Source organism: Suillus bovinus, assembly GCF_016758785.1.
Source record: "Suillus bovinus strain UH-Sbo-P2 chromosome Unknown EDB93scaffold_22, whole genome shotgun sequence".
Classification (NCBI taxonomy): Eukaryota; Fungi; Basidiomycota; class Agaricomycetes; order Boletales; family Suillaceae; genus Suillus; species Suillus bovinus.
The window spans coordinates 312,687-338,178 of NW_024542078.1; the positions used below are offsets into that span (position 1 = coordinate 312,687).

A 25,492-nucleotide genomic window follows, 5' to 3' on the forward strand; every position below is an offset into this window, starting at 1 on the left:
TCATACAGACACAATTTAGTGATACCAAGCATATTCATACGGGGAAAAGCATATAACGAAACATAGGGCCAGAGTGACTTTATCGCGACAATGTTCCGAGCTAGACCGAAGATGAAATCTACCAAAGCCAGGTACGGACTTGATTACCTGTTGAACTGTCTGAAGTAGAACGCGGACCTAAGCTACTTCCACGATTAATATTCTAAATACTAGGTCTTCAATGTAAACCGTTGCACGACATTGAAATCGATGCGAATCCGAATGTTTGCCCACTTGTTTCCAAATTGATGATCGGTCCGGGTTTAGGATCTTCTAAGAAGGTTCACGTCACGCATTTATATCGCATGTTCGGACTCAAATCGATCACCGATCAATTTGTTTTTATGACGACAGTTTGGTATAAACGATAAAGGAGTGATTAAAGGTAGCTAGTAGTGCAAGGCACACGCTCTGATATATTGTTTGAGTCATCATACGTATCAACGAAACCTGCCCGCCGAGTACGAAATGCGCGTCGTTTACCTGTTTCTGACATCATTAAAACTCTCCAAAAGGTGGCAACTTGTGGGATTATACGACACACTCCACCATCCTTTTAACTAGGACATCTTCCATCGATGATGTTGTCGGGATCGGGCATGGTATAATTGGCGAAGCAATCATGCGCAAAGTCGATCTGCCCAATTCGTTCATGCATCCCGCTGATGAAGCTCGGTAGCGCGCAGAGACCATTTGAATCTTCAGTGCAGCCATGAATACCCGTCAGTGGCACTACACCATCGTTCAGAAGGAACCGGATATGGGTTGGTTCCTCTGAAGCGGGACAACTCAGCACCTGAGCTACAAGCTGGCCGGAAAACGGTGCAATCTGGCTAGAAACGTAAGACTGGTGTGACTGGTCAGTAATACAGACAAGCGGTGGTCTATGAGACTGCGTACACGGTGAGGGGGTATGTGATCGCTTGGCAGAGGACCACTTGCAGCTAGACTGGTAAAGTTCAGAGCAGTGGCGACTGAGCCCTTCCGTCAGTGATCTTGTATTGGAAAGGAAGCGGCAACATACCGCTTGCAAGGACTACGTCGTGGCTGAAATCTACGTATATAGGTTGATTGAGGGGGAACGTAATGTTGCTCGAATCAAGAGTGCTGTTGGTGCTGCTGTTCCAGACATTGATGGGAGTGTGAGTCAGACGCGACACTAGTTCTTGAACATAGCCAAGACCCTGCGCTGCTGCTGTTGGATTGCCTGGTCCACAGCTGTACCAGAAATCTTCGTTCGCAATCAACTCATTAGTCACTCAGGTTGCGAGTTTACCACTCCATGTGCTCACCGAGATCTAAGAATGAAGTTCACCGCCGAGCTCAGCAAAGATCATTTGAGGGAACATACCAACGTAATACTCGTATCCTTCCCATTCTTCTTCAGTGAACAGGTCACAAAATTTGGAATATCCGAGGGCCACGGTCTGCAGGATGTCAGAAATCCACAAAGATCGCATGAAGGATGAGACTACCTCAAAGGCGCACAGTTCCTGCATTTCAATTAATAGTGAAATGGTCAAGTTAAGTCCTTGAACCATTGGTTGCAAGCGCCTTCGAGCATTCTGGAGATAAATATCCGCCCATTTACTGGTCTGAGCGTCACCGAAGCTACCGATATCATCCGAATCAGCGTTGGGGCACACTTGATAAGGAGCAAGGGTGTTGTTAAAATTTTCCTTCTCGATGATAATCTCTTGATGATAGTCAGTCTCGTAAGTTCTGATCTCAAAAAAGCCTGCAGCGAAGTTCAGGCTGGTGACGGATAGCATTATCAGGTACAGCGCACGCGGAAATCTAAATGAATTGCTCACGCAGAATCCAACATGCGATCTATGACATAACCAAACCATCAGAGGATATTGTGAAACAAACGTGTGATGCAGGCGAACCTTGTGAAGTAGTACGGAATACCGGGAGGTCCGTGAAAGCATTAAGCAACTCGCCATATCTGTATCGGAAGGCAACCCCGTTGCTAAACCTGATGGTGGGGAGCGTCAGCAGAAGTATCGTAAAGGAGAGTAAACGTACAGCGATTCACGGCCGAAAGGGGTCAAGTTATTTGCGCCCAATTTATATGTCCAGGTTGCCAAGAATTCCAAATCACCGGTAACACTGAAGCCCTTTTTCGATGCAGCAGCATGAACTTCAGAAGCGAAATGAGAGGGTCCGGGCTCGTCGGAGGCCGGATAGCGAGCACCGTGGCGCATCAAGAGATGTACTGCATTGATGCCACACCCTTCTGGGATGACGGGGGATGCATCAGGAAGACCAAATGAATCCACAGAATACATGGGCGCAAAGTTGCCCCAGTGACGCGTCACATCGAAAGTGGTGTCTGCGCCGTCTGCCGAATGGGGCATCGACAAGGGATACATGCCTTCGACCTTGGAGAACGGCACAGCAGTGACGATGGCCGCAGGTTCAGCACCGGCTGAGTTTTGTCTCCTATATTAGAATATAGGAAATACAATCGACAATATCACTGACTAGCCGTTGGACCTGCATAACCGACTTGAGATGCATCCGGGAAGTAAGTGTCAACAGCAGTGTTGGTGGCACCGGGAGGAGGATAAGAATCAACAACGGTCGATCCTGCGTAACTGAATGCCGACTTTGCGGTGCAGAATGGCAGAGCAAGCAGCAGAGCGATGGCAAGCATGGCTTGATATGTCAGAAAGGTCAGTGGAGTTTCATACTTTATAGCAAATGCACCGTGAAGTAATAAAACTTCTGTACCGAACAGAACACCAGATATATATAGAGATGATTGAAAAATGTCAAGGTGAAATCTTGAGTTGCGGTGCTCAAGCGCTCAGGCCTGATCAATTCTAAAAGGTCGTTGTCAACGTCGACTGCTGTCCTCCCGTAAATTACTTACGCGGATAGGCTAAGCATTGGCCATGCTGTGCCAGTTAAACCTTGGCATGGGAAGAAATACGACATCCTCGGCCTAATCCTCGATACACAAGCAAACTTTATGGAATTCGGTGATCCGGGACAGGATCTTCACGTGAGCTATTTCATGGGTATACCATAGGCCTGATACTTAGACCTGTGAACGAGCCCATGGGATCGAACTTCAGTTTTGTTGCCCAGGTTGGCTAACACCTTTGGTAAGGGTCTGAGATCTGATCTATGAGCTTTACAGCATAATTTATTCGGTAGACATACATGCTCAAGTTCAGGTCCTAGTACCGTGCCTTAAGGGCTGCTTGATCAATGTTGACTCGACCTTACGTCCACTCGTGAATTACTTACGTAGACCCTAACCGGCTGTCGGTTGAACGACAGTTCGAGTCCACACCTTGTCATAGAATTTCCTTGTCCCAATACTCGCTGGATAGAGCCCAAGTTGGCTGCCCGAACCTTTCCATGTAGTATTGGTTCTTAAATATGTTAAAATAACGCTGATGACCCAATTGAAAACATACCTGTATTGATGTCGAAAATCCCAGTTTGGCCAGCTCAGAGAAATCTCGAAGAACTTAAAACATTTTCTCCGTTGGTTATATGGGCCGCGCGAGATGCCAGACAGAAAACTTGAAGCACCGTACTTGTTCTTGATGCGGCAGCTTGAGTATGATGATTATCGTCATTATTGTCGCCGTTGGGAAAAATGAGGTGCTCGAGTTCCCTTTTGAGATGCCGACTATGAGGCAGAAAGAATAGTTCAGAGATCACGGATCTCTCGTTTTCGCTGTATAACCAGGACAGTAAGCTTGGCTTCGGTAACCTAAATGGAATTCCGCCGGTCGGGCTATGTTGTTTAGCTTAAACGGTGGGTTGAATTTGAAACGATGACGAAATGTCAACCAGCGGCACACCGGTCAGCATAGAGCGTACGGAAAGTCATGATGCTAAAAATGCGAGAAAGAGATAAGTTAATTAAAAATGTGACGAGGAGAAGATAAACTTGAAGGTAGAAGGCGAGGATACCGCTCGAGTCTGGTTGTGGAGAAACCCGAAAGAACCGAGTAAGGTCCGACTGCGCAGTTTCTGTCACCCCGTTATCGATATCAATGACCAGACATTGAAATTGTAATTCCTCATACTGGTATCGCAGAGACACCGTTTTCATTAGACCGTAAATCGCGAACACTTTCCCCTGCTAGTGCTTACGCAAAACAAGGACTGACGCTCCCGAGAGTCGTACTGTGCACGGATTCAATAGAACGCTGTTTGCAAGAGACGAAGAGTAAAAGACAATAGCAAACGTAGTTCTCATACTGGAATTTATGATAGTAAACGTGAACGGATTGTATAAAGTTAAGGAGTAGTAGTAGTCTGATGATGTGTACGTGTCCAAATCACACAATAGTGAGATGCTCATACGGGGAAAGCATATGACGAAACATGTCCAACATATAGGGTCTACGACCCCAAAAGACTAAATTAAGAAAAAATGGGACGATACTTTCAGGAGGGAAGTTACGCCAAGTAAAGTGTAAAATGATGACTATCTGGCATCATTGCCGTGCCCGAGTACAAGACAGATTGACCATGTATGAGAGGAGAACGTTGGAAATAACAGCCGCAGATGGTTCATGCAGATATCCGGGTGACAGTGATCCACGAAAAGCCTTATTGCAATGTCCTGAGCTAGACCAAAGGTGAAATTCTTCACCAACGTCAGGTACGGACATCATTACCTGTGGAACTCGTCGTTTCATGACATATCCGAAGTATTGGCCCTATGCTACTTCCCCGATTGTACCACATCCTAAACACCAGTCTTCAATGTAAATCGTTGCAACTTGTCCGGGTGCAACGGCCTTCTGTGGCTCATTGAAATCGATGCGAATACAATCATTATCACTTAGACAATTCAATTTTTGTGAATGATGAAACAACAGCTGAACTCACGAGTACACTGAGCAGCCTATGTCAGACATCACATGTCGGAATTTCATACGCGCTTTGAGACCGCCAGGGTTCATGAGCTCTATCGGTGGGCTATCAGCCCATATCCACGTCCATTTGCGAATGGTCAGAGATCGTGCATATAACGCTGGATGATCCCTGAAAATCAACGATCATATGCGATTCTTAAAGGGATATGATCATACTGACGTTCCAGGTACGACATATATTATATTCTTTAGGATGTCTTTCTTCACAACAAACGTCTTCTCTTTGAGACCCCGAACTTTAGCACCCTGGCCGATAGTGAAATTCCATGGCCCTGCATGTTCGCCCACCTGGAGTCCTGTTTCCAGATCGATGATCGGTCCAGGTTTAGGTGGTATATACTGGGCTGAACTAGAAGGTTCAGCGGATGATGTCACGCACGAAACCTGAGCTCACATATGAAGTCATGAAATTTGCGTTTCTCCCCCACAAAACATATGCCCATGCTTTCCTGCCTGGCCGCCGTTGGTAAGTTCCACCTCGCGGCAAGCTCCCTCACTTCTGTCTTCTTTATGGATCCTAGAGGAAAAAGAGCACGGGAAAGGCTATATTCGGGCACAGAAGATAGATAATATGTCTGGTCCTTTGTAACGTCGCAAGGACGAAGAAGTCTTGGTCGCGGAACGCCGTTATGGTATTTCCAATCTTTATTTGCGTAATGGCCTGCACGCACAGCAGGCAATGAGCTGAACTGAGCATGAAGGGAGAAGGATAGGGTACCAGTTGCAAGCCATGGAGTATTTGAAAGCCCAGGATCCTCGGTAAGGCGGTCCAGCAATACGCCGAATTTGACCTCTCTGACCTGACATCAAAAATAAAATACACGAACATAATAAAACAACTCACTTATTACACCATACATCAGGATTGGGCGTGATACCGCTCTCCCAGGACTTCAAGGAGGGTTCGAACACCCGCGTCCAGTACTCACGAGAGAGATCCACCTTTGAGTAGGAAAGCTTAAAAGCTTGCAAAAGTAAATTTATAAAACGTACCATTTTGCAAGGTATGTCGAGCACCCTGCACACGCGTCTGACATCTTCCCAGTCCTTCTCCCACTCACATCCATGATCTGAACCAGACTCGTCGCGTGTGTCCCAATTGCGCATGAAGACTGCTGATAGGTCATAATCCTGTAGGTACAAAAATCTGTGAGTTGTAGCAATACGGCATATGATGCCTACTTTGTCCGATAGCAATTTTGCGGTGACTGAGGAATCCACTCCTCCGGACATTGCAACGACAACTGGGTGTGAAATCAATGGGGAATTTATTGTTGTGAGTGCAGGATGATTTAGCTCACCCTTGTCGCCTTTTCTTGGGACATGTGTCCTGGAGTCATAATAAGAGCGGATCTGTGACTTCTGCAGTCGTGAAAAGCGACATCGTCGAAACATAACTTAGCATCGGCAAGTCTAAATTCGTCAAAGCGTGATAACGGAATAGTGCGTGACAGGGCGTGACCCGAGATAATAAGTCACATCGGCAATTCCTACAGTGTACCAGCGAGTGCACATTCACGGACTATTCTTCAAGATCGGGCAGCGCGCCAACCAAGCAAACTCACAGAGAGGAACAGACACGCATAATTTTGGCAACCAAACCAATAGCCTATAAATGGTTCAAGGGTCAAAAACCGAAGGTAAACCCATCACCGTGGCACATTCACTTTCATCCATCAACTCACAATCTTACCAAGGTCCCTCCCAGGCCGAGATCCTCCTTCGTGTAACCTCAGGAATTGCCGCAGAACTAATCAAAGCACACGATTCCAACCAAACAGTCTCACTGAACGAACTCCGCGCAAAGATCTCCAAGAAATATGGCTTCGGGGGCGTGCCGAGGCTGGTAGATATCATCAGCGCCATACCGGACGAATATAAAAAGGCTCTCTTGCCTAAACTTCGTGCAAGGCCTATAAGAACAGCCAGTGGTGTATGTGGTTTTTTTCGCTTCTATTTACCACAAGACCCGTTAGAACTGATGGTTCCTCATAGATCGCTGTGGTAGCAGTGATGTGCAAACCACACCGATGTCCTCATATTGCTATGACAGGGAACATATGCGTGTACGTTCCACTTTCTTGTCTCTATCTTGGTTCCTCATCCCTGTGACAGATACTGCCCGGGTGGGCCGGATTCTGATTTTGATTACAGCACGCAAAGTTATACTGGGTATGAACCAACGAGCATGCGTGCCATTCGTGCGCGCTACGACCCTTACGAGCAGACGCGAGGTCGTGTCGAACAGCTAAAAGCCCTCGGTCATAGCGTCGACAAGGTCGAATTCATTATCATGGGCGGTACGTTCATGAGCATGCCAGAAGACTACCGCGCAAAATTCGTCGCACAGCTGCATAACGCTTTATCTGGCTTCACGGGCACCGATGTCGATGAAGCGGTACGGTAAATACTGTTCTATTTTATTTCCGAACCGCACGATTATGCCTCGTATAGATACTCGGAACAGAGCAAGTCAAAGGCAATTGGGGTAACCATAGAGACGCGACCAGACTACTGCTTGAGGCCTCATCTATCGCAGATGCTCCGCTACGGATGCACGCGCCTCGAAATCGGCGTCCAATCAGTATACGAGGACGTTGCCCGAGACACAAATCGTGGACATACCGTACGTGCAGTCTCCGAGTCCTTCCACATGGCAAAAGATGCAGGGTTCAAAGTTGTCGCACACATGATGCCTGATCTCCCAAATGTGGGGCTGGAGCGCGATCTTGAGCAGTTCAAGGAGTATTTTGAGAATCCGGCATTCAGAAGTGATGGATTGAAGATATATCCTACTCTGGTCATTCGAGGGACAGGCTTGTATGAGCTTTGGCGGACGGGCAAGTACAAGAATTACACACCGAATGTCTTGGTGGATGTAGTTGCTCGGATATTGGCGCTTGTACCTCCATGGACGCGAGTATATCGTGTACAAAGGTCAGTCTTGTGAAATCGACGTGAAACAACAGGGTTCTAACAGAATTGTTTCCCATAGAGATATTCCATTACCGTTGGTTACAAGCGGCTGTGAAAATTCGGGCAATCTTAGAGAGTTGGCTCTCAACCGAATGAAAGATTTCGGCGCAGAATGCAGGGATGTGCGATATCGCGAAGTTGGCGTGCGTGTAGCGTCATGAAATATCTAACTCAGAAATTGATGTTCATACAGATACACGAAATACACCACAAAGTACGACCGGAGTCTGTCGAGCTTCTCAGACGAGATTATGCGGCCAATGGTGGATGGGAGACCTTCCTTTCTTACGAGGACCCAGAGCAAGACATCTTGATTGGTCTTCTTCGTCTACGAAAGTGTTCCGAAGAAGGCACCTTTCGGCCTGAGCTCGTGCGCAAGGAAGGCGCAGCGGGAGGATCAAGTATTGTCCGTGAGCTCCATGTCTATGGCACTGCCGTTCCAGTACACGGGCGCGACCCAACGAAGTTCCAACATCAGGGGTTTGGGACACTGCTAATGGAAGAAGCAGAACGAATAGCACGGGAGGAACATGAGAGTGTGAAGCTCGCCGTCATATCAGGTCCGACTTTCCACTTACAAGAGGAAGCTTACACTCACATCTTCCCCGCAGGTGTCGGTACTCGAGATTATTATCGCAAACTTGGCTACGAGCTCGATGGTCCTTACATGAGCAAATCACTACTATAACATGTACAGTTACACTATGGTTGTACATTACATTATCGTTTTCACGAGCGTCCTTGGTCGCCGATGATCATTGTATGAAAATTCGGAAAAACGAGTTCCTCTTCCACTGTATTCCGTATGACATCTTGAATGAACCTTTCGACCCGCGTAACGTTCTTAAGAACATGTTTGTCTGCCTGACCAATCTCGCTCTCGATCAAGATAGACGGGAGGAGGCGTTGGCCGATTGGCAAAGGTTTTCCGTCGCGTTTTCCGTTGTCCTCATCCATTTCAGGAGGGGTACTGGTTTGGCTTCGTGGGCGTTTACACGCGGGGCCGTAGGGATCCAATTCGTCAAGTATGCACAAGTGGACTCGGCCACGCGAACCCTCGTATGCGACAGCTACCTCTCCCGTGAACACCAACCCTGTCACTGAGAGCTTGATCGGAAGGGACATGAATGACGGGGAAGGGTAGTTGATCAATAAGGATGTCGTGAGCGTAAGCCGTAGATTGGAGTGCCAATTAAGGTACAGATGAAGCTGAAGATTTGGATTATCAGGCGGAGAGGTTGGAGCTTGCTCTGGCTCCGGGCGTGAAGCTGGAGGATTTGGTGGAGAAGGAGAAGACTTATCTGGCGTCGTACACGCGCGCTGTATTGAATCACATACCGATCCAGGATCAAACGATGGTATCGACATGTTGCTCGTCATCGGCCTAAATTCGCCCAAGCTAGGCATGCTCACATGCATAGCACCCCCGCCCCATACATCTCTCGGTGAACCGGTATGTAATGCTGGCGTGGACGCAAACAAATCCACAGATGGACTGTGCCCGTAGCGTATATGCGGTGGCAGATGATGATACGCCAGGCCTTCCTCCGCGATCCCCCGGCGTGCCCCCTTCCTTGACACCCACTCAAATCCATCCTCATCATCCCCTGGGCCTTCCGTTACTTTCGCATTGTCATGATCTGGTTCAGAATTGGATTCCGAGTCAGAATCTTCGAGGAAATCGCGGTATATATCACGAAGGTCGACGAGCTCGACGTCTGGAGGGACAGTACCAAAGTCGAGCGAGGAGATTTCAACAGGACCGATGAATGATGGTCTTTGAGTTGTCGTTAATTGTCTGTTGAGGATGTCAACGAGGGTGGTCGCTAGTGATGAGTTCAGCTTTTGCCATTCCAGTTCGATGGACATGAATAACGTGCGTCGGCATACTCCGATACTCCTTTACAGCAATACCACATGAATAACGGACGGGGAGAGGCAGAAGTCCTCGCGACTGTCAGTGACTGTTCTCATATCCCCATGGTCACACTCACGCCCATCTTATTAGTTTAGCGATGGCTACCAATACTCCAAAACTAAGCTCGAAGAGAGCTTGCGGCAAGTTATGGCGCTCAAATCTACCAAGTCCTCCAAAGATGCTGTTGTCCTGAGACGAGAGGACCTCGATCTTATCGTACGTGTTAAAATCTCCATCTGATGCATAACTTATTCACAAGACTTTTGCAGGTAAATGAACTAGGCATTCCTAGATCACACGCCGAGAAGGCGCTCTTAGAAAGTGGGGGCGAGCTCGAAAAGGCCCTTCGTGCGCTCGTCGCGACCTGATGGGGCTTGCCACTCCTTTTCGCCCAGTATCACTACTCTTCTTCTCGTCTATGCAATCGATACATCAGAAAGGAAGAACAGCAAACAACGGATTTTCAATCTCGCAGCTGACAGAACAATCAAATCATACCAGCAAACGTCGATACTCTACATAATTTCATGATTGGTAGATCCAGAAGCTGTCGAGTTCCTGGCTATCGTCGATTTCTTGCTGCCTGTACCTCCTGAAACCGAAAGATATTCGCACTTCCAACGTCAAAATAATGAATCCTATGCAGATGAACACATCATCACGATAACCCGTACGATGCCAACAAGTCGTTCATCATCAAGTGCCGATTTTCCCAGCTAGAAAAGCAAGTTAATGTGCATTCAACATTCGATTAGGACGACGCTGACGTTGTACTCGAAAGGCTGCCGCATGTTCTCGAGAAACGTGCAGCATACGGCTCTATAAAGTATCTGTGAACTACAGAGGACCAATGCGATTGCCATCAAATCATCAAGAGGTTGAAGTAGTGGCCTGGTGAAAATCCAACGTAATGTGGTGATGTTCAAAATACTTAGATGACTCAAACACAATACAACTAACACACAAGAGTCGAACAACATGATACAAGACCAACAACCATATCAGATTGTTTGGACTCAGAGTCAGGATGACACGAAAACAGGGAGAACATTGAAATACTGACCTCAAACGGTAGCCATGTCAATGGGCAAGTCAGTTTGACATCATTTCATCTACTAGGGTGATTGTGTACTCTCCGATGGATTTGTTTGCAATTTGTCCTTGTCTAAGGCGACAGACCACAGTGGGCAATTTAGAAGGAAACCCTACCGCTCACTGCGAAAGTACTAGTTCTGACATATTGCAAGGCTTGAATTCTTCACGGACGAAAGTGATTTCAAGCGTCGTTCTCTTGCCGAGATCGTCGTTGCAAGACCCGGGTAAAAACGAAAAATGGGCACAGCCCTATAGGCCAAAGACACTCATGCACGCACATCTGAAAGGTCAGGTTTTTAGAGACGGCCAGGGTATTATATTGCTATTAAAAAGCTTTGAGTTCTGCACTTAGAAGCTCAGCGAAGATGCCCATAAATATTCTCCTTTGGGTATCCTCTGAAACAGCCAGGGGGGTACGTTTACTTCAGTGCCAAACATTACAGAGTAGTTCCGTGTTAAAGACCCTGAACGTCAGAAGTCCCAGGATCATCACATATGGCTCAAACGCCGCTGCAAGGGGCCTGATTTCGCTTTTGAAACCCGACATATGTCACGCTGAATGTTTGCACCTCTGGCGTACAACTCATAAGTGCGTTTGGGTTACATATTGAAAGAGTGGTTGTTTGATGCCGATTTTGAGTTGTACGACGCCAAGGAAAGTTACACTGGGTATATTGTGGAGTAATAGCCATTGATCAGACATCATGTGCATGCCGGAGGTTCATACGCTCCTGAGAGCGCCAGGTCAAGTGATGGACTGTCAAGAGCAAGTCAAGAATCCACATATCTGCGTCCAACACGACATACACGCATGGGAGTGTGATTATCATTCATGAGATCGCGCGCCGAGAAGGTGCTCTTGGAGGAAGCGGCCCCCAGGACAAATTCAAAAAGGCCGCTGAGTTGCCATGAGTTAATGTTTGACCAACGAAAGTTTATATTCACCCCCGGCGAGGAGCGGGGCCAGGAAGGCAGTCGTCCAGGGCTGCGCCAGAAACAGGCAGATCGTTGAGCTGCACCACTCATCATCTATGCAATCGACACCTCAGCAAGCCAGAACAACAGATGTAGAAGATGTAAATTCAGTCCCAATTACAGCCAACAAAACATGTCAGCAAAAATCGATAGTCTACTAAAAAAAGTTCGAAGTTTATGATCAGCCACCCCGAGTCCTGGTGCGTAAAAGTAGCAAAACTAAGCAAAAAGGTAGAGATGCAATCTGAAATGAAGGGCACGAAGAGCGTCAGGATAGCAAAAACGCACGAAACACTCTGAAGCGGCGCAACCAGAAAAGACTGCAGACGAGAATGAGCGAGACGAATCGCAACGTGACTCGGCTGTGAAAAAGAGAAGATTTGATATGATAACCATGAAATAGATTCAGATTTGCCTGTTTGTGAGATCGTGGTGCAGTGGGCGCAATGCAATATCTGTGATAAAAAGGGCTTGTTTGCGAAGATCTAGAAAACGGGTATATTCAAAAAAATCATCATGAGACGTCGTATAATAGTTGAAAGTTCTGATATGTTCTTTTTATGTCCTGGTGTGCTGATTACAGCCGTTCTTCGGGCCTGGGTGTGGGCGTACGTGATGGAAAGGGAGAACCGTATGGTGCGTTGAGGTATCGCGAAGTGGATTCCATGTCGGAAAAGTAGTCGCTCTCAACCGTGCTCGAGGGCTTTTCTGCAAGACCCAGAGCACTGGCGATAGCTCGGGGGCTTCCAAATGGCGATGACCTCTTCTGTGATGGGAACTGGCCAATTATGGGATCATCAGGGCCTAAAGGGGCGTCTGAAAATGGCTTTGAGCCGCCACTGATTTCGGATGTTATCTTTGTCTCAGGTGACGCGGGCTGGTTGTACATGGCAGTGGCTGCAAGCACCGTAGAAGCCCCAATGATGAAAGATGGGGTGATATGGAAGTCGAAGAGCACGACAGAGGCGAGAAAGGAGATAATGATAGATAGTGACGTCGCGAATCCCTTCAAAATATTGTCCGAGTACTTGATCACGACAGCGGTCACCAGACCACCAAAGACTTGTACTGACACCGTGGCCCACGCCCATCCACCAAAGTTTCGGAAGAGGTAACTCAAGAAACTCATGGAAGGTGGCTGAGCAGGGCCGTAGAGGATGGGGAGGAAGGCAGGGAGGAGTGAGAAGAGCGAAAGTTGGACATTGCGCACCCATAGGTCTGCCTTGGAGTTCTTGAGCACCATCTCGAAGTAGACACCTGCGAGACCGGATGTAAAGCAAGCAGCAGTGACTGCACCAAAGCCCTTCAGTGGGCTCATAATATGGATGTGCAGAGGCGCCGCATCATGCGCACTCCCCACACGAATCTCCCGCGTCCCGCTATTCGACGCAGTCGTCTGCACCTGGACAATACCAACGCCAATCGCCAAGAAAAACAAGGATAACCACTTCGTCGAAGATAGTGTCTTTCGGAGGAGGACGACGGAGAACGCCGCAGTAGTTAGAATCTTCATCTGATATGCCACCTGAAAGGATGCCACGGGCAGATTACTAATAGCAACGAACTGCAACGAGTTCTGCACCACGTAAAGGACAGCTGGTATGGACAGCTTCCAACAATCGGGACTGAAAATCTCACTGCATACTTGGCGGAAAGGCGCAGACCATGGAAAGAGTGATTGCACGAAGCCGGTGAATGATTTCCGGGATTGCCAATGAGAATCTGATATGTCCTGTGCTCTCCATAGTGCAATGACGAAGGATATGGATCCTTTCAATATTTCGCATAGTAGTACTGCTGCTGCAGGAGAATATGACAGGTGCGGAGGTGTGGATACGCGAGAGTAGTACATCACGATGGACAAGGTCGCGTTTTGAACGGCGAGAGTGATGAGCCTGATGGATGGGAAAGTTAGCTATCTGCAGACGGAACACTTGATTGAACTCACGATACGTATTTCAGAGGCATTCCGCAGATTGTTGGGTGTTTTGGAGCTATTTCTGGTAGGGCTGCATTGAGATGCTGGTTGAGAAGTAATCCAGTTGATTTGGGTGAGAGACCATGAAGGCCTGAGGGAGGAAGTAATGGGGCTAGGCGTGGGCTGGTGTTTGTGGTGCCGGAGATGTTGGAAGATGAAGGAACGGAACGGATGGAAGGGTATGCGCGATGATACATTTCATGTGAAGATGAAGGCACTGCGGACCAAGGTTTAGTAAAGAATGAAAGGGTGCTACGGATGACTTCACTGACTACTCGTGCGTGTTCCGTTTTTTCAACGAACGCGATTGGTTGGCTGGTTCGGATATTGTTCAGTGTGCTTCCTTCCACGTATAATATAACGGAGACCAACAAGAAATATGATAAAAGGCTGTAGCTTGCTGTCGTGAAAGAGATGAGAAAGGATTGCAAACACAAGTCGTCTAGGTAAAGCAGTACCTCGTCCGAATCGACCGTGGCAGTTAAATAGAGTCAAATCTGTGGCTACTAAATTAACACCAAGTCGCCAAGAGAGCAACGACGTATTAGTCTTTAACAAAGTCAGTGCTCTTAAGCACTGCAGCAGTGTAGGAAAAACTTTGAGGATGATGGAGGCGTCACACAAAAAAGGTGTATCCATAAAAATCACGACATTCACCAACATCGGCTATGTAATAAGTCACTTGATCAACTTCGCGTTATGTGATTCTGAACTCAATATTCTAGGTTACATGTGGAACATGTTACAAGATTTTGAGATAATCATGCAGACTACAGACTATCGAGCTCGAGCTCGGAATATGAATTACCCTGCTATGCATCAACCTTTGTCATCTGTGAAACTATCATCAGCCCATCATCACAGCTCGCGATCGAGTCACAGGATGGGTACCAATGCGATACCTCAGCCTCGCCTTTATTTCTCCATTCACACCCATCTGTCTGTGTGGCTCTTTGGCAAAAACCGCATCAGACACCCTCGCACATCAAGGGACCCATTCGAGCGGGTTGTGTGTTTTTACCAGGATGATCTTCTTCGGCATGCATCGGCACCCATCACAGCTTGAGCGAGAAGAATATACAACTTACAATGTTATAATTGCGAGGTATCCATCTACAAACAATACAAACATCAGTTCCAAGACAGGAGTGTGTAGGCATCTCCAGGTGATCCTGCGTCATCATCCCTCGACCAGTGGGAGGAACATTCAGCAAAGATTGTTTTTGAGACAACAATTTCATCCTCGACGTTTGTCTGGACTATCCATCCTTGGAAGTTGCGTGAAGCAGAGGACAAACAGTAATTTGGACGTCGTGGTTTCGTTGAAAAAAAAATGTAGGGGAACAAAGAAGTTTTTGATCAGCACGGCAAATGCCGAGCGGATATCCAAAGTCGTCCAAATTTGGCAAGGTATCGGGCATCATAGAAAATTGCTTGACGAAAACGTCTGGGCATGGCTTCCGTTGTACAATCTCCTTTCGCTACTCTTCTCAAACGGTCAAAATTTTCCTCCTTTGATCCCCGCATCGCCCAAGTCTACACTACACATGGTGGTGACGCTCACCGTGGCAACTGGGGCTTCAAACGTCCACTTCCGATACGCAGACGTGGAGCCTACATCACAGTGAAGGCTGTTGACTCACTTGAACAACAGACAGAATGGAACTCTGCGGAGCCTCAGGCAATGTGGATGAAGAACTGGGATGAATTACAATTAAACCCCACGTCAGAAGAGTCGCGTCGGCCGTCGAGCGAGGATTCTAGTGGTATGGTAGACTCGGACTATGCGCCAATGCGAACGGACCCAAAATGTTGGCGCTCGCCCGCTGTCCCCAATATTCATGCCATGTCCAACTTGGAATTCAAGAAATATGTTGCGCATATCCGTCGCAAACGCAAGCACTTTTTTGAATACCAGAGGATGAAGACGGAAGCATTCAAGAAGCAGAAGGAGATGAAAGAGAGGGAGGAAGAGGCGTTAAAGCTGATGAAGGCAGAGCCATTTAAGGAATCGTTTACATCCAAAGGATTGTCTAGGGCGAAAAAAGCCCCTCCCGAAAAACTTCCAAAGGATTATTCCCTTGATGACTTCGCCATGTGGGAGTCTGAGGGAATACGAGGGCATCCTCGATCACGTTCACTCGAAAGCGTACCGCATCGCTCTGCAGGTCTCCATTATTCTCATTTCTCAGCACTTCAAACGTATCTTTCTACGAAGGAACACAAAGGACGACTGGTTGAAGAGGTAAAGGGCGATAGAGGAAAGCCGTTATATTTCGTGGCATCATATGCTGGTATGGGCACCCTCGTACAGCAGAAGAACAAAGGAGTGGGCAACGTGATGACGTGGGGAGACGCTAGCAAGACTGGAGTGACAAACCTCAGGCCCGAGTCTGCAGTGTTGGAGAAGGCGCCAGAAGTGGTGTACAAGAGGCAAGGGTTGAAAGCAGCGAAACTCTCAATGACAGCATTTGCAAATGACATGCAGAGTCACTCCCAGAGCAACACTAATAGGCCTGGGTCACTGGAGTACATTGCAGCTGAACCTTTGCAGCTTTTCACCAATCACACCTCAAACCCTAGGCGCGCAGCGAAGTTGGATAATATCGTGCGCAAGTCGACGCAACCACCACAACGGGCTCCTAGTGAGGCGACACTGGACCTTTTGCAGGTGATCCTTAACAAGCAGAGTCCTGGTGTGAACGGGAATGGTGATATTGAGGAGGGGAAATCATAGTAATTTTTTTTATTACATTTACGCTCTTTGAATCAACTTTTTATGCCACGCCTTTTGTGGCTCGCGAAGTGACATAAACGCGTGATGTGCGCGTGACATGCCGTGACCCATTAACCGCGACAAGCGTGTCTTGTTTAAGTTTCCCACGGCACTTACTCCTCTAGCTTAGGTGCTCGCCGTCACTAACGATGCCACGCGAATCTACAGATCGCAGAAAATCAAGCATAGGTAGTCGCCGCGGTCCCCCAAAGAAACATATTCCATTTCGCGCTGACGATCTTGGCCTCGGAAAGAAAACCGGAATCGCCGTCCAATACGTCGGTCGTGACTCTGATGAATTCGAGCCATTCGACGAGGTCATCAAGCAAGCTGATGACCGCACACCACCCCGCGTCAAATCACGCAAGAAGAAGGCTTTAGTGGTTACTCCCGTTCCAGAAGTCGACGAATACGATGAGGATGGCGAGATGTCCATGGAGTTGGCGGAAAGTGAGTGACTTTGACCGCGAGTAAGGTCCGACGTGTTTATTCTCATACTTTCACAAAGGTAACCAAGGCAGTCCGCTGGCTTACTTTACCAATGCGCCTCCCATAATGGCGCCTAACAGTGCGCGCAAACCGGGCTCGTCGCGGTCCATCCCGCGAACATCTGAGATCGACTTTGACGAGGTGCCTTCGCCTCGTATGCGCACCGCACCATCGAGGCGTGAATCTACTGTAAACGGTGCAGGACCTTCGGTACTCTCCAAGTCGTTCTCTGTATATAACGACACCCGTGAACCTGACCCTGCTTCGGACCCCGAGTTCGAGCCAGCAAATCAAGACTTTGACTATGATCCTTTGCCGAACGACAGCCCACCACAGAAGGAAATAAGTTTTAATGATGTGAATCAGGATGAGGATGACGAGGATGACGCTGCAGAAGTCGAAAAACAGATGACATCACGGGCGAAGAAGGCTGGCAAGGGCAAGGGGCGTGCAGATATAGAGGTGGAGCAACAGGAGGAAAACGGGATCGATGAAGATATTGCCCAAGGACTCGAAGAGGTTGAGAATGCGCCAGATGTGGAAGAAGATGAAGACCCGCCCCCTAAGAAGTCACGCAAAGAAAATCTGAAAGAGCAGAAACCGAAGGAACCGAGAGCAGCACGTGCACCTAAGCGAGTCGTCAAACCGGTCGAAGAAAGTAAGTCATCTCTCTTAAACCATGAACAAGAAATTCATCAACCTTAGATTCTCCACCACCTGATGGGGTACGTCGCAGTCGACGGCATCGGTACAGACCACTCGAATACTGGCGCCAAGAAAAAGTTGTTTATGGTGGCGACGTTTCTGGCCTAATTCTCGTTCCTCAAATTAAAGAAATCATCCGGATCCCGCAAGAGCCTCCTAAACCACTCGGGAAGGCGGGAAAGAAACGCAAGCGCACAGGCAGTGAACGTGCGAAGAGCATACCTCAGTCATTTGACCCCGAAGAAGGTTGGGACGACGAAACACAGGAATCCGGTGTGGTCATTGACTATGTCACTGAAGAGCCTGTGTTAAGACGTACGCAGCTTCTCCCATCAGCACCTCATAGTCTTATATTGACCATCGTTGCTACAGGTATCGTCTATACAGCAAAGAAGGTCGATCCGAGACCTGCAGCTGGCGGCGGGTGGTTCTTTCAAAAGATCTTCGGGGAGGGCGACTTTATTGCGGCGGGTGTCCTACGCATACCCCCGCAGGGCCGCAAACCAAGCAAAGGCACAAAAGACAATACTTATGTTCGCATTTGTTGCTACGCTGCGCACTTCGATCTATTTACCCTATTTTACGCAGGTTTTTTACGTCATTGAAGGTGCCGTAGCCGCTGTGATTCACGAATCACAATACATCGTAGCTACAGGGGGCATGTTCATCGTGCCGCGTGGTCAGTCCCATTCCTCATGTCCTCGTCGATGATCTCATCAATAATAAAAACCGTATCCGCTATTCAGGCAACACCTACTACATCGAGAACATATCTGATCGAGATGCAAGAGTTTTCTTCACCCAAGCTCGTCAGGTATCATTAGACGAAGACCAGCAACTAGACCACGTATCGCACTCTGCGCCTCCTTCATCGCACCCCCAGCGGTTGAGTGAGGGGGCGACTTCACTAACTAAGAGGGGGACGTCGATGAAGATGTGAATAGTTTAGCATGACATTTGTGAATTTAATAGCGCATTCTCTGTATCGCAGTCTCTTTTATCAGTCATCAGTTCACTGTAACTTATCATAATTAAGTGTCGTTTCTGTCGACGAAAGGAATGGGACAGTTATGGCGTTGGATTTAGGGTACTTATATCCGCTAGTACTTGGTGTAATACTCATACCCTTGTATTTCATCCAATTATGCGAGTTCACTCAGACTCGGTCAGAGTCCTCTAGCATAGATGAGCTTGACGTAGTCTTCAGACAAGATGACCTTCAGATGATCAGTCAACTCAACATAGTACAACGGTGAATACACAAAATGAAAGGTTAGACAAGAAAAGCAACTAGGATTCTGAATCAGGGGGTGGCAAAAACAGGAAGAACAATGAGGTATTGACCTCAGATAACAGTCACCAATTTGGCATTCCTTCATTGGTTTGCGCACTGTACATTAGCTGACCCACCCTCGCTGATACTGAAAGGTAAATTTTTAGTATTCTACTTGGTGGTGTGACGGTTTTGCCGCGGGCAGCAATCCAACCCACTTACGGTTTAGTCTTCTTGAGCGTGCAACGTCCAGTTATCCTGTTCCGTTCGAGGTTTAAGGTCGTGTTCCGAAAAAGTTGGTGGAGATCGTGCTCCCAGATGGCAGTACTGCTGATGGCATCGACCAAGACCTCGGTCTCTCGATAACCCGATTCGATGTAAACGCGAAGGACTGGTTTCCACTGAATAGTTGCATTACTGCCGTCTCTGCAGTACGAACTATGAGTTTCCTAGAGGGGAAATGAGGGGGAGTTGACATACTCAACTTCCTTGAAGAAGAGTGCCGGAACAGGCTCATTAGCCGTGAAGTAGCTCGAGGCAAAAAAGCCTGGTAGTTATATTAAGGCGGGAAAAAGATAAGAAAAAGATGCCGCAAACCGACTGCAAGGTCCTGAACAAGTCCAGTCTTGTTCTCTGCCGTCAGGCAACCGCTGGTACCATCCACAGGTGGCTACGCAGGTTGTTATTAAGCTGCTGAGATGGAGGTAGAGGTTTTTCATACAGAGAAACTTAACGTATCACTTTCATTCTTCAGAGACAGTGTGGTTTTTTGGCCTGGCTGTATGATGACTTGTGTTTGCACTGGAAACCGCAGAGCGGATGTGAGTCTCGCACCTTCAGCTTGAATTTAGTGAAAGTTCGAATGACGTTCTCATCTTCGATGTCTGCTGTAAAAAAAGCAAGGCTATACGTTGAATAAAAGCGGCGTTCGTGAGCATGATATTGGTCATCACTACTAGGACAATACATACTCGTTCGTGTAGGTCACTTCAAAACTACTCGAGCCTAAGACGAAGGTTCATAATTGAAGTGGGAATTGGGCGCGAGGGACCTACCTGTCTTTGGGAAAGTGAAAGTTCTGAAAACATTGACAGGTTTGTATTCCTCGAGAGCAAAAGCGGGGGTACTTACTTCCAAACCACGGGGTAGATTGTGCCGCAAAGGCCCTCCACGTTGGCATCAAAGACGAGCAGAATTGTTGTCTCTCGGCCGAGATCGTTGCTGCAAGACGGTTGAGTAAAAAAGACGATAGCAGCGCTATAGCACAAAGACGCTCACGACTGAAATGTCAAGTTCCTGACGAGGGTCCCCGAAGGTATCAACATGATAGGTTGTAAAGTAATTCCAAAACACAAAGTACGGTTGAAGGTATGGCTTGAAGAGCGTCGAGTCCTGTAGTTAGTAGAGGTCCAGAAAGGAGGGCTTTTGTATGTCCCAGGTGATAAGCTGTATATGCTGTACAGCTGTTCTTGGTTTGCGTAATGGTAAGCTGTGGCTTATCGATCTTCTGATCTCTAGACATTTTTAGCGTGAGACCCAACCATCGCAGTAGTGGCGAACACTATAATGTATTTGACTAATGGGGTCAGGAGTTAACGCCCTGCCAACAAAGAGCAACCTGCACACGCATAAGTAACCTCCAGGGTTATTCTCCGTATTAGAAGGTTGCTTGTGATAGCCTTATCAATTGGAACTTGAGTAGGACAAGAGGTAAAGCTGGCCAAGGATTGACTCTGCGTCACCAGTTGCAACGTTCAAGTCCAAGTGGGGAGGGATATACAGGCCAAGAGTCACGTGCTCAGGCATCAAAACGAACACACTGGGCGAACCCAGCACGTCTGATCACGACCTGGGGAACAAATCAAAGGAATGATGGATGATCCCTGTCGAAGGAGCCTTTTAGTCTGTTATATCCGTGCAGTTCTCGCTTCCTTGTCGCAAGCAAGCTGTAGGTGCTTCATGGTGCTTCTGATATCTGTAATTGGGAGCGCGAGAAGGAGGACAAGAGGCGAACCTCAGCGCTTCATAAGCGAGGATGCGTAATCGAGATTGAAATCCGGCGAGGTGAAAGCACAACCTGAAAGCCGACATTCACAAAGTCGCAACGACAGCCTGAATTCTACTATTCCGATCTCTTGCCTGTTGCACCTCAAGGAGTATCGAGATGATACAAGAATGAGGAATGCGACCGGGAACGTAACGCGTGACACTGCAACTTTCCGACCTTCCCTGTAGTAGTTATTTCATCGTTTTTCCGACAAAATTTGGGCAATGGTTACTTTGCTGGGCGATTGAAATTTTGGAAAACCTCTTCAGAACTTTCTGTCAGGGAACGGGCGCAGACGTAGTACAACGTGAAATAGGTGGTTTGCGTTCCATTCAAGCGCAGATCTACCGAGGTCGATAGAAGGAACGGCTTTTTCTTCCTATCGGTCTTGCTACGGGAGACTAACCGTGATCCAGAAAGCCTTGGATCGTTGAAGAGCACGGAGTCTTCAGTGTGGAACCGTCAAATAACTTTCGCGTTCTTGATTGGGAAGTGACGCCGGTGTGAATCTGTCGCTGTTTCGAAAAGAGATCCAAAGAGTGGGTCAAACATTGGAAACAACCTATACAACTTAAGGCACAAAAGTGCCAGAAGAGATCTCTTGTGGCCGAAAATTAGCATCAGCCATGACATGTCAAAATACAGTAAAAGCGATCACTGCGCCTACTGCGAAAGAAGCGTGGCTGACGCGAGATGAACTTGGCGCCTACTCACCGTATCGCATGCACTTGATCGCTCTTTCCTCAACGCTCCTAAGACCCAGAAACAAGGTTGAATGTTAAATGGGGGTCACCACTCATAATGCATCCCCAAAGCGCCCGCCCAGCGTGTACGAAAGGAAATGCAAATTGACGCTCCACCATCATAAAGAACATGTAGCTTTCATCCTCGGCACCCGTCTCCTCGTCACTGGCTCGGTCGACAACAATCTTCGGGTGTGCAATCTGGACACCGGGAAACAGGTGGGAGAGTGATGGGTGTGGATTGCGAGTGGAGGATCGAATGGAAATATCCTAGTCTGGGAAGTTGCGACAAGAGACAGGTCACAAAAGTGCCTATCTCCGAGCCGTCCAAGGGCCATGGGAATATCGTTTGGAGATTTGCAACGGACAACCAAGTGCATCATGCAACAAAACACTATGCGTGTAGAAGAGGGAGACAAGTGGAATAGTCGGTCCTCGAGAAAACTAGCAGCAGGTACGGTTGGAACACAACAAATGGAGAACTGGTATCCAGAGTCGCATTCACTCAAGATGGTCTCCGTCTGCATCAGTGGAGACCGCAAAGATATCCGAATATCAGATGCCACTACTGGAGACACCGTCAAACAGTTCGCAGTGTTACAACTCAATGTATCAGGACCTAGAAGGTCGATGACGCCACGTCCTGCAAGAATGATGATCCTGCTGAATTGCCTGTGATCAGTATTGGTAGTTGTATAGCGCCACCATGCAGGCCCAGGTACTAATTACGGCGAGAGATCTGTTTGGATCGGGAGGCGATGGAACGGAGTGTGACAAAGAGAGGAAGTGCTGGATGGTGACATGGTTCAAGTTCACATTGAGCCCTGAATTGCGCACTTCGTCCTGCAGGAAGTAAACTGGGAAGTAATTCTAGAGAATCATTATAGTAGCGAGACGAGGATAGCATGTATGTAAACATAACCAATGAAACTTGCGAAAAGGAGCCCATTGAGTAGCAGAACGTAACAAATGGAGTGCAAACGGCGGGTATTGTATAAAAGAATACGCATAAATCTTCAGTCAATCAATATAGGTACATGCCGAAAGTCCATCTGACAGACAATACCTACTGGTCGCGACACTCGTGCCATGATGCGCCGTGTGCGACACGACTCAAGTCCAGCTGTGGGGTATTGTTGGGAATCACTAGCATGTTGCCTGGGGCATACATATGATGCATCACGGATGGGTAGAAAGTGAGCGGGATCCAGAGAAGGAGCCGTCCTTCGGAACTAACAATCCATCCCTCCTCGTCCGTGCAGAGTGGGCCTAGGATTTCAGAATCTTGGAGAAAGGAGGAGGGGGAATGAAGGGCATGAGTCGGGTCGGATGAAAAACATATTGCGGGTGCTTCGAATGATTGGTGCCGGTTCAGGAATTCTACATCCCACACCCGGATGGTCTTGTCCCATGACCCAGACATGATGTGTTTGCCATCAGGCGAGATTGCGACAGACGAAACGGATCTGGTGTGCCCTCGAAAAGGGGGACCCACTGCCTCGCTAGTCTTCATATCCCAAACCAGGACGGTCTGGTCGGACGAGCCAGACGCGATGTGATTACCGTTTGAGGAGATTGCAACAGTGTTAACACTGCCAGTGTGGCCTTGAAGAGGGGCAATCAATAGCTCGCCAGTCCCCATATCCCACACACGGATAGTCTTGTCGATCGAGCCAGATACAATGTGACATGCATCCGGGGAGATTGCAACAGAGAGTACTGAATAAGCGTGGCCTTTGAGAGGGGCACTGAATGACTTGCTAGTGCCCACGTCCCACACCTGAATTGTCTTATCATTCGAACCAGACACTATGCGATTTCCATCGGATGAGATTGCGACAGACCGAACCCGGCTGGAGTGCCCATTGAGAGAATATGCCTCGCCAGTTTCAATATTCCACACCCGGATTGTCTCGTCATCTGAACCAGACACGATATGATTTCTGTCCGGTGAGACTGCGACAGACCGAACATAATCAGTGTGACCTTGGAGAACACCCGATGCTTCCCCGGTTTTCGCATTCCACATGCGGATGCTCTTGTCAGCTGAACCAGACACGATGCGCTTCCCATCCGGCGAGATTGCGACTGACAGAACATATCCAGTGTGCCCTCGGAGAGGGGCAACCAATGCCTCGCCAGTCCGTATATCCCACACCCGAACTGTCCTGTCACTCGAGCCAGACACGATGGAACATCCATCCGGCGAGATTGCAACCGAGTTAACATAGTCAGTGTGGCATTCGAGGGTGGTAACCGATGCCTTGCTCATAATGGTGTCGGCATCCCACACCCGAATTGTCTTGTCCCATGAACCAGAGACTATGCGACTTCCATCCAGGGAGATTGCGACAGACCACACATCTTCAGTGTGGCCTTGGAGTGGGGATCCTACTGCCTTGCCATTCTTCGCATTCCACACTCGGATCGTCTTGTCACTTGAACTAGTCACAATACGATTTCCATCTGATAAGATTGCAACCGACATAACAGAGTCAGTGTGGCCTCTGAGGGGGGCACCTAATGCCTCGCCAGTCTCCAAATCCCACACCCGAATCGTCTTGTCAGATGACCCAGACACGATGCGTTTGCCATCAGGTGAGATTGCGACAGAGTGAACAGCGTTTATGTGGCCCTGAAGAGGGGTGCCCAATGCCTCGCCGGTCTCCATATCCCACATCCGAATCGTGTTGTCATATGACCCAGACACAATACGTTTCCCATCCGGTGATATTGTGATAGAACGAACCGTATCCGTGTGGCCTTGAAGTGGAGCACGAAATGCCTCGCCCGTCTCCATGCCCCATACCCGAATTGTCTTGTCGGCCGAACCAGACACAATGCGTTTACCATCCGGTGAGATTGCAACAGACCAAACACGGTCATCGTGGCAGAGAGGAGATCCTAATGCTTCGCCAGTCTTCGCGTCCCACACCAGGACTGTATTGTCCCATGAACCTGAAACGATGCGATGTCCATCCGGTGAGAATGCGACAGACATGATGTAGCTAGTGTGGCCTCGAAGAGGGGCACACAATGCCTCCCCAGTATCAATATCCCACAACTGGATCGTCCCGTTGTCTAAACCACACGCGATGCGTTTTCCGTCTGGCGATAGTGCAACCGAATTGACAACCGAATTTGCGTAGAGTATCTTTTCCATCTGAGGCCAATTCTCGACATGGCCAGAAGCAATGCGGGGGGTGCGAGGAAACTTCGACGCGAATTTGCAAAACATTCTTGACTGCGATGGAGCGAACGGCAGAGCGGACAAGTATAAATGGGGAGTGCTGCGTAAGATGGTCTTTGCGAAAGTTCGGACGAAACGCAGGGTATCCCTGGTAGCATGACTGACATGCGCGAACTCGGCATGACCCTGCGACCACCCCACTACTCGTAAGAATTCATTTAAAGAGGAATGAGCCTGAGCTACGCACCGAAAACCATTTTGTAATGAATGAGAGGGTCACCACCGAGCCACTGAGGCTTTTCATCAGAGCCAGTGCTTCCAACCACCAAAGGAGGCGCTCTCCATCGAAGAAAGCTTCAACTTCCTTAGCGAGCG

General features: G+C 48.2%; 9 protein-coding genes across 9 annotated transcripts; 4 read left to right on the plus strand and 5 right to left on the minus strand.

The window, feature by feature from the left end:
- Positions 1–546: 546 nt before the first annotated feature.
- EDB93DRAFT_1141777 (histidine phosphatase superfamily) lies at positions 547–3,201 on the minus strand. The gene is given in 13 exon segments (XM_041449319.1): positions 547–886; positions 940–1,013; positions 1,064–1,270; positions 1,391–1,466; positions 1,515–1,794; positions 1,854–1,872; positions 1,932–2,020; positions 2,071–2,473; positions 2,530–2,815; positions 2,959–2,972; positions 3,031–3,070; positions 3,082–3,163; positions 3,180–3,201. The coding sequence occupies 9 exon segments, from the start codon at positions 2,699–2,701 to the stop codon at positions 596–598; spliced, it is 1,611 nt and encodes a 536-aa protein (XP_041308474.1). The 5' UTR covers positions 2,702–2,815; positions 2,959–2,972; positions 3,031–3,070; positions 3,082–3,163; positions 3,180–3,201; the 3' UTR covers positions 547–595.
- A 1,113-nt stretch (positions 3,202–4,314) lies between these two features.
- EDB93DRAFT_1277869 (tRNA-specific 2-thiouridylase) lies at positions 4,315–6,185 on the minus strand (the record flags this gene model as incomplete). The annotated part of the gene is made up of 7 exons (XM_041454421.1): positions 4,315–4,857; positions 4,906–5,061; positions 5,113–5,296; positions 5,347–5,747; positions 5,797–5,894; positions 5,946–6,083; positions 6,135–6,185. The coding sequence occupies 7 exons, from the start codon at positions 6,183–6,185 to the stop codon at positions 4,734–4,736; spliced, it is 1,152 nt and encodes a 383-aa protein (XP_041308475.1). The 3' UTR covers positions 4,315–4,733.
- A 272-nt stretch (positions 6,186–6,457) lies between these two features.
- Positions 6,458–8,637, plus strand: EDB93DRAFT_331570 (histone acetyltransferase ELP3). The gene is made up of 8 exons (XM_041456115.1): positions 6,458–6,592; positions 6,650–6,885; positions 6,948–7,018; positions 7,068–7,355; positions 7,407–7,889; positions 7,948–8,071; positions 8,122–8,488; positions 8,540–8,637. Exons 1-8 carry the CDS (start codon positions 6,568–6,570, stop codon positions 8,614–8,616), a joined length of 1,671 nt encoding a protein of 556 aa, XP_041308476.1. The 5' UTR covers positions 6,458–6,567; the 3' UTR covers positions 8,617–8,637.
- Positions 8,638–8,657: 20 nt separating this feature from the next.
- EDB93DRAFT_1083960 (uncharacterized protein) lies at positions 8,658–9,797 on the minus strand (the record flags this gene model as incomplete). Its single annotated transcript, XM_041445798.1, has 2 exons — positions 8,658–9,176; positions 9,267–9,797. The coding sequence occupies 2 exons, from the start codon at positions 9,795–9,797 to the stop codon at positions 8,658–8,660; spliced, it is 1,050 nt and encodes a 349-aa protein (XP_041308477.1).
- Positions 9,798–9,845: 48 nt separating this feature from the next.
- Positions 9,846–10,214, plus strand: EDB93DRAFT_1249740 (uncharacterized protein; the record flags this gene model as incomplete). The annotated part of the gene is made up of 3 exons (XM_041452905.1): positions 9,846–9,884; positions 9,937–10,062; positions 10,116–10,214. 3 exons carry the CDS (start codon positions 9,846–9,848, stop codon positions 10,212–10,214), a joined length of 264 nt encoding a protein of 87 aa, XP_041308478.1.
- Positions 10,215–12,493: 2,279 nt separating this feature from the next.
- EDB93DRAFT_1083852 (nucleotide-sugar transporter-domain-containing protein) lies at positions 12,494–14,091 on the minus strand (the record flags this gene model as incomplete). Its single annotated transcript, XM_041445789.1, has 2 exons — positions 12,494–13,811; positions 13,865–14,091. The coding sequence occupies 2 exons, from the start codon at positions 14,089–14,091 to the stop codon at positions 12,494–12,496; spliced, it is 1,545 nt and encodes a 514-aa protein (XP_041308479.1).
- Positions 14,092–15,333: 1,242 nt separating this feature from the next.
- Positions 15,334–16,703, plus strand: EDB93DRAFT_1141799 (mitochondrial ribosomal protein subunit-domain-containing protein). The gene has a single exon (XM_041449320.1). The coding sequence runs from the start codon at positions 15,348–15,350 to the stop codon at positions 16,629–16,631; it is 1,284 nt and encodes a 427-aa protein (XP_041308480.1). The 5' UTR covers positions 15,334–15,347; the 3' UTR covers positions 16,632–16,703.
- An 83-nt stretch (positions 16,704–16,786) lies between these two features.
- On the plus strand, positions 16,787–18,917 carry EDB93DRAFT_332291 (Mif2/CENP-C like-domain-containing protein). Its single transcript, XM_041456118.1, has 6 exons — positions 16,787–17,120; positions 17,179–17,817; positions 17,865–18,179; positions 18,237–18,397; positions 18,453–18,543; positions 18,611–18,917. The coding sequence occupies exons 1-6, from the start codon at positions 16,820–16,822 to the stop codon at positions 18,802–18,804; spliced, it is 1,701 nt and encodes a 566-aa protein (XP_041308481.1). The 5' UTR covers positions 16,787–16,819; the 3' UTR covers positions 18,805–18,917.
- A 320-nt stretch (positions 18,918–19,237) lies between these two features.
- EDB93DRAFT_332169 (uncharacterized protein) lies at positions 19,238–20,749 on the minus strand. The gene is made up of 9 exons (XM_041456117.1): positions 20,416–20,749; positions 20,269–20,358; positions 20,193–20,215; positions 20,109–20,142; positions 19,972–20,041; positions 19,859–19,915; positions 19,735–19,807; positions 19,618–19,684; positions 19,238–19,563 (listed from the first exon to the last, which is right to left on the minus strand). Exons 1-9 carry the CDS (start codon positions 20,460–20,462, stop codon positions 19,356–19,358), a joined length of 669 nt encoding a protein of 222 aa, XP_041308482.1. The 5' UTR covers positions 20,463–20,749; the 3' UTR covers positions 19,238–19,355.
- Positions 20,750–25,492: the final 4,743 nt, after the last annotated feature.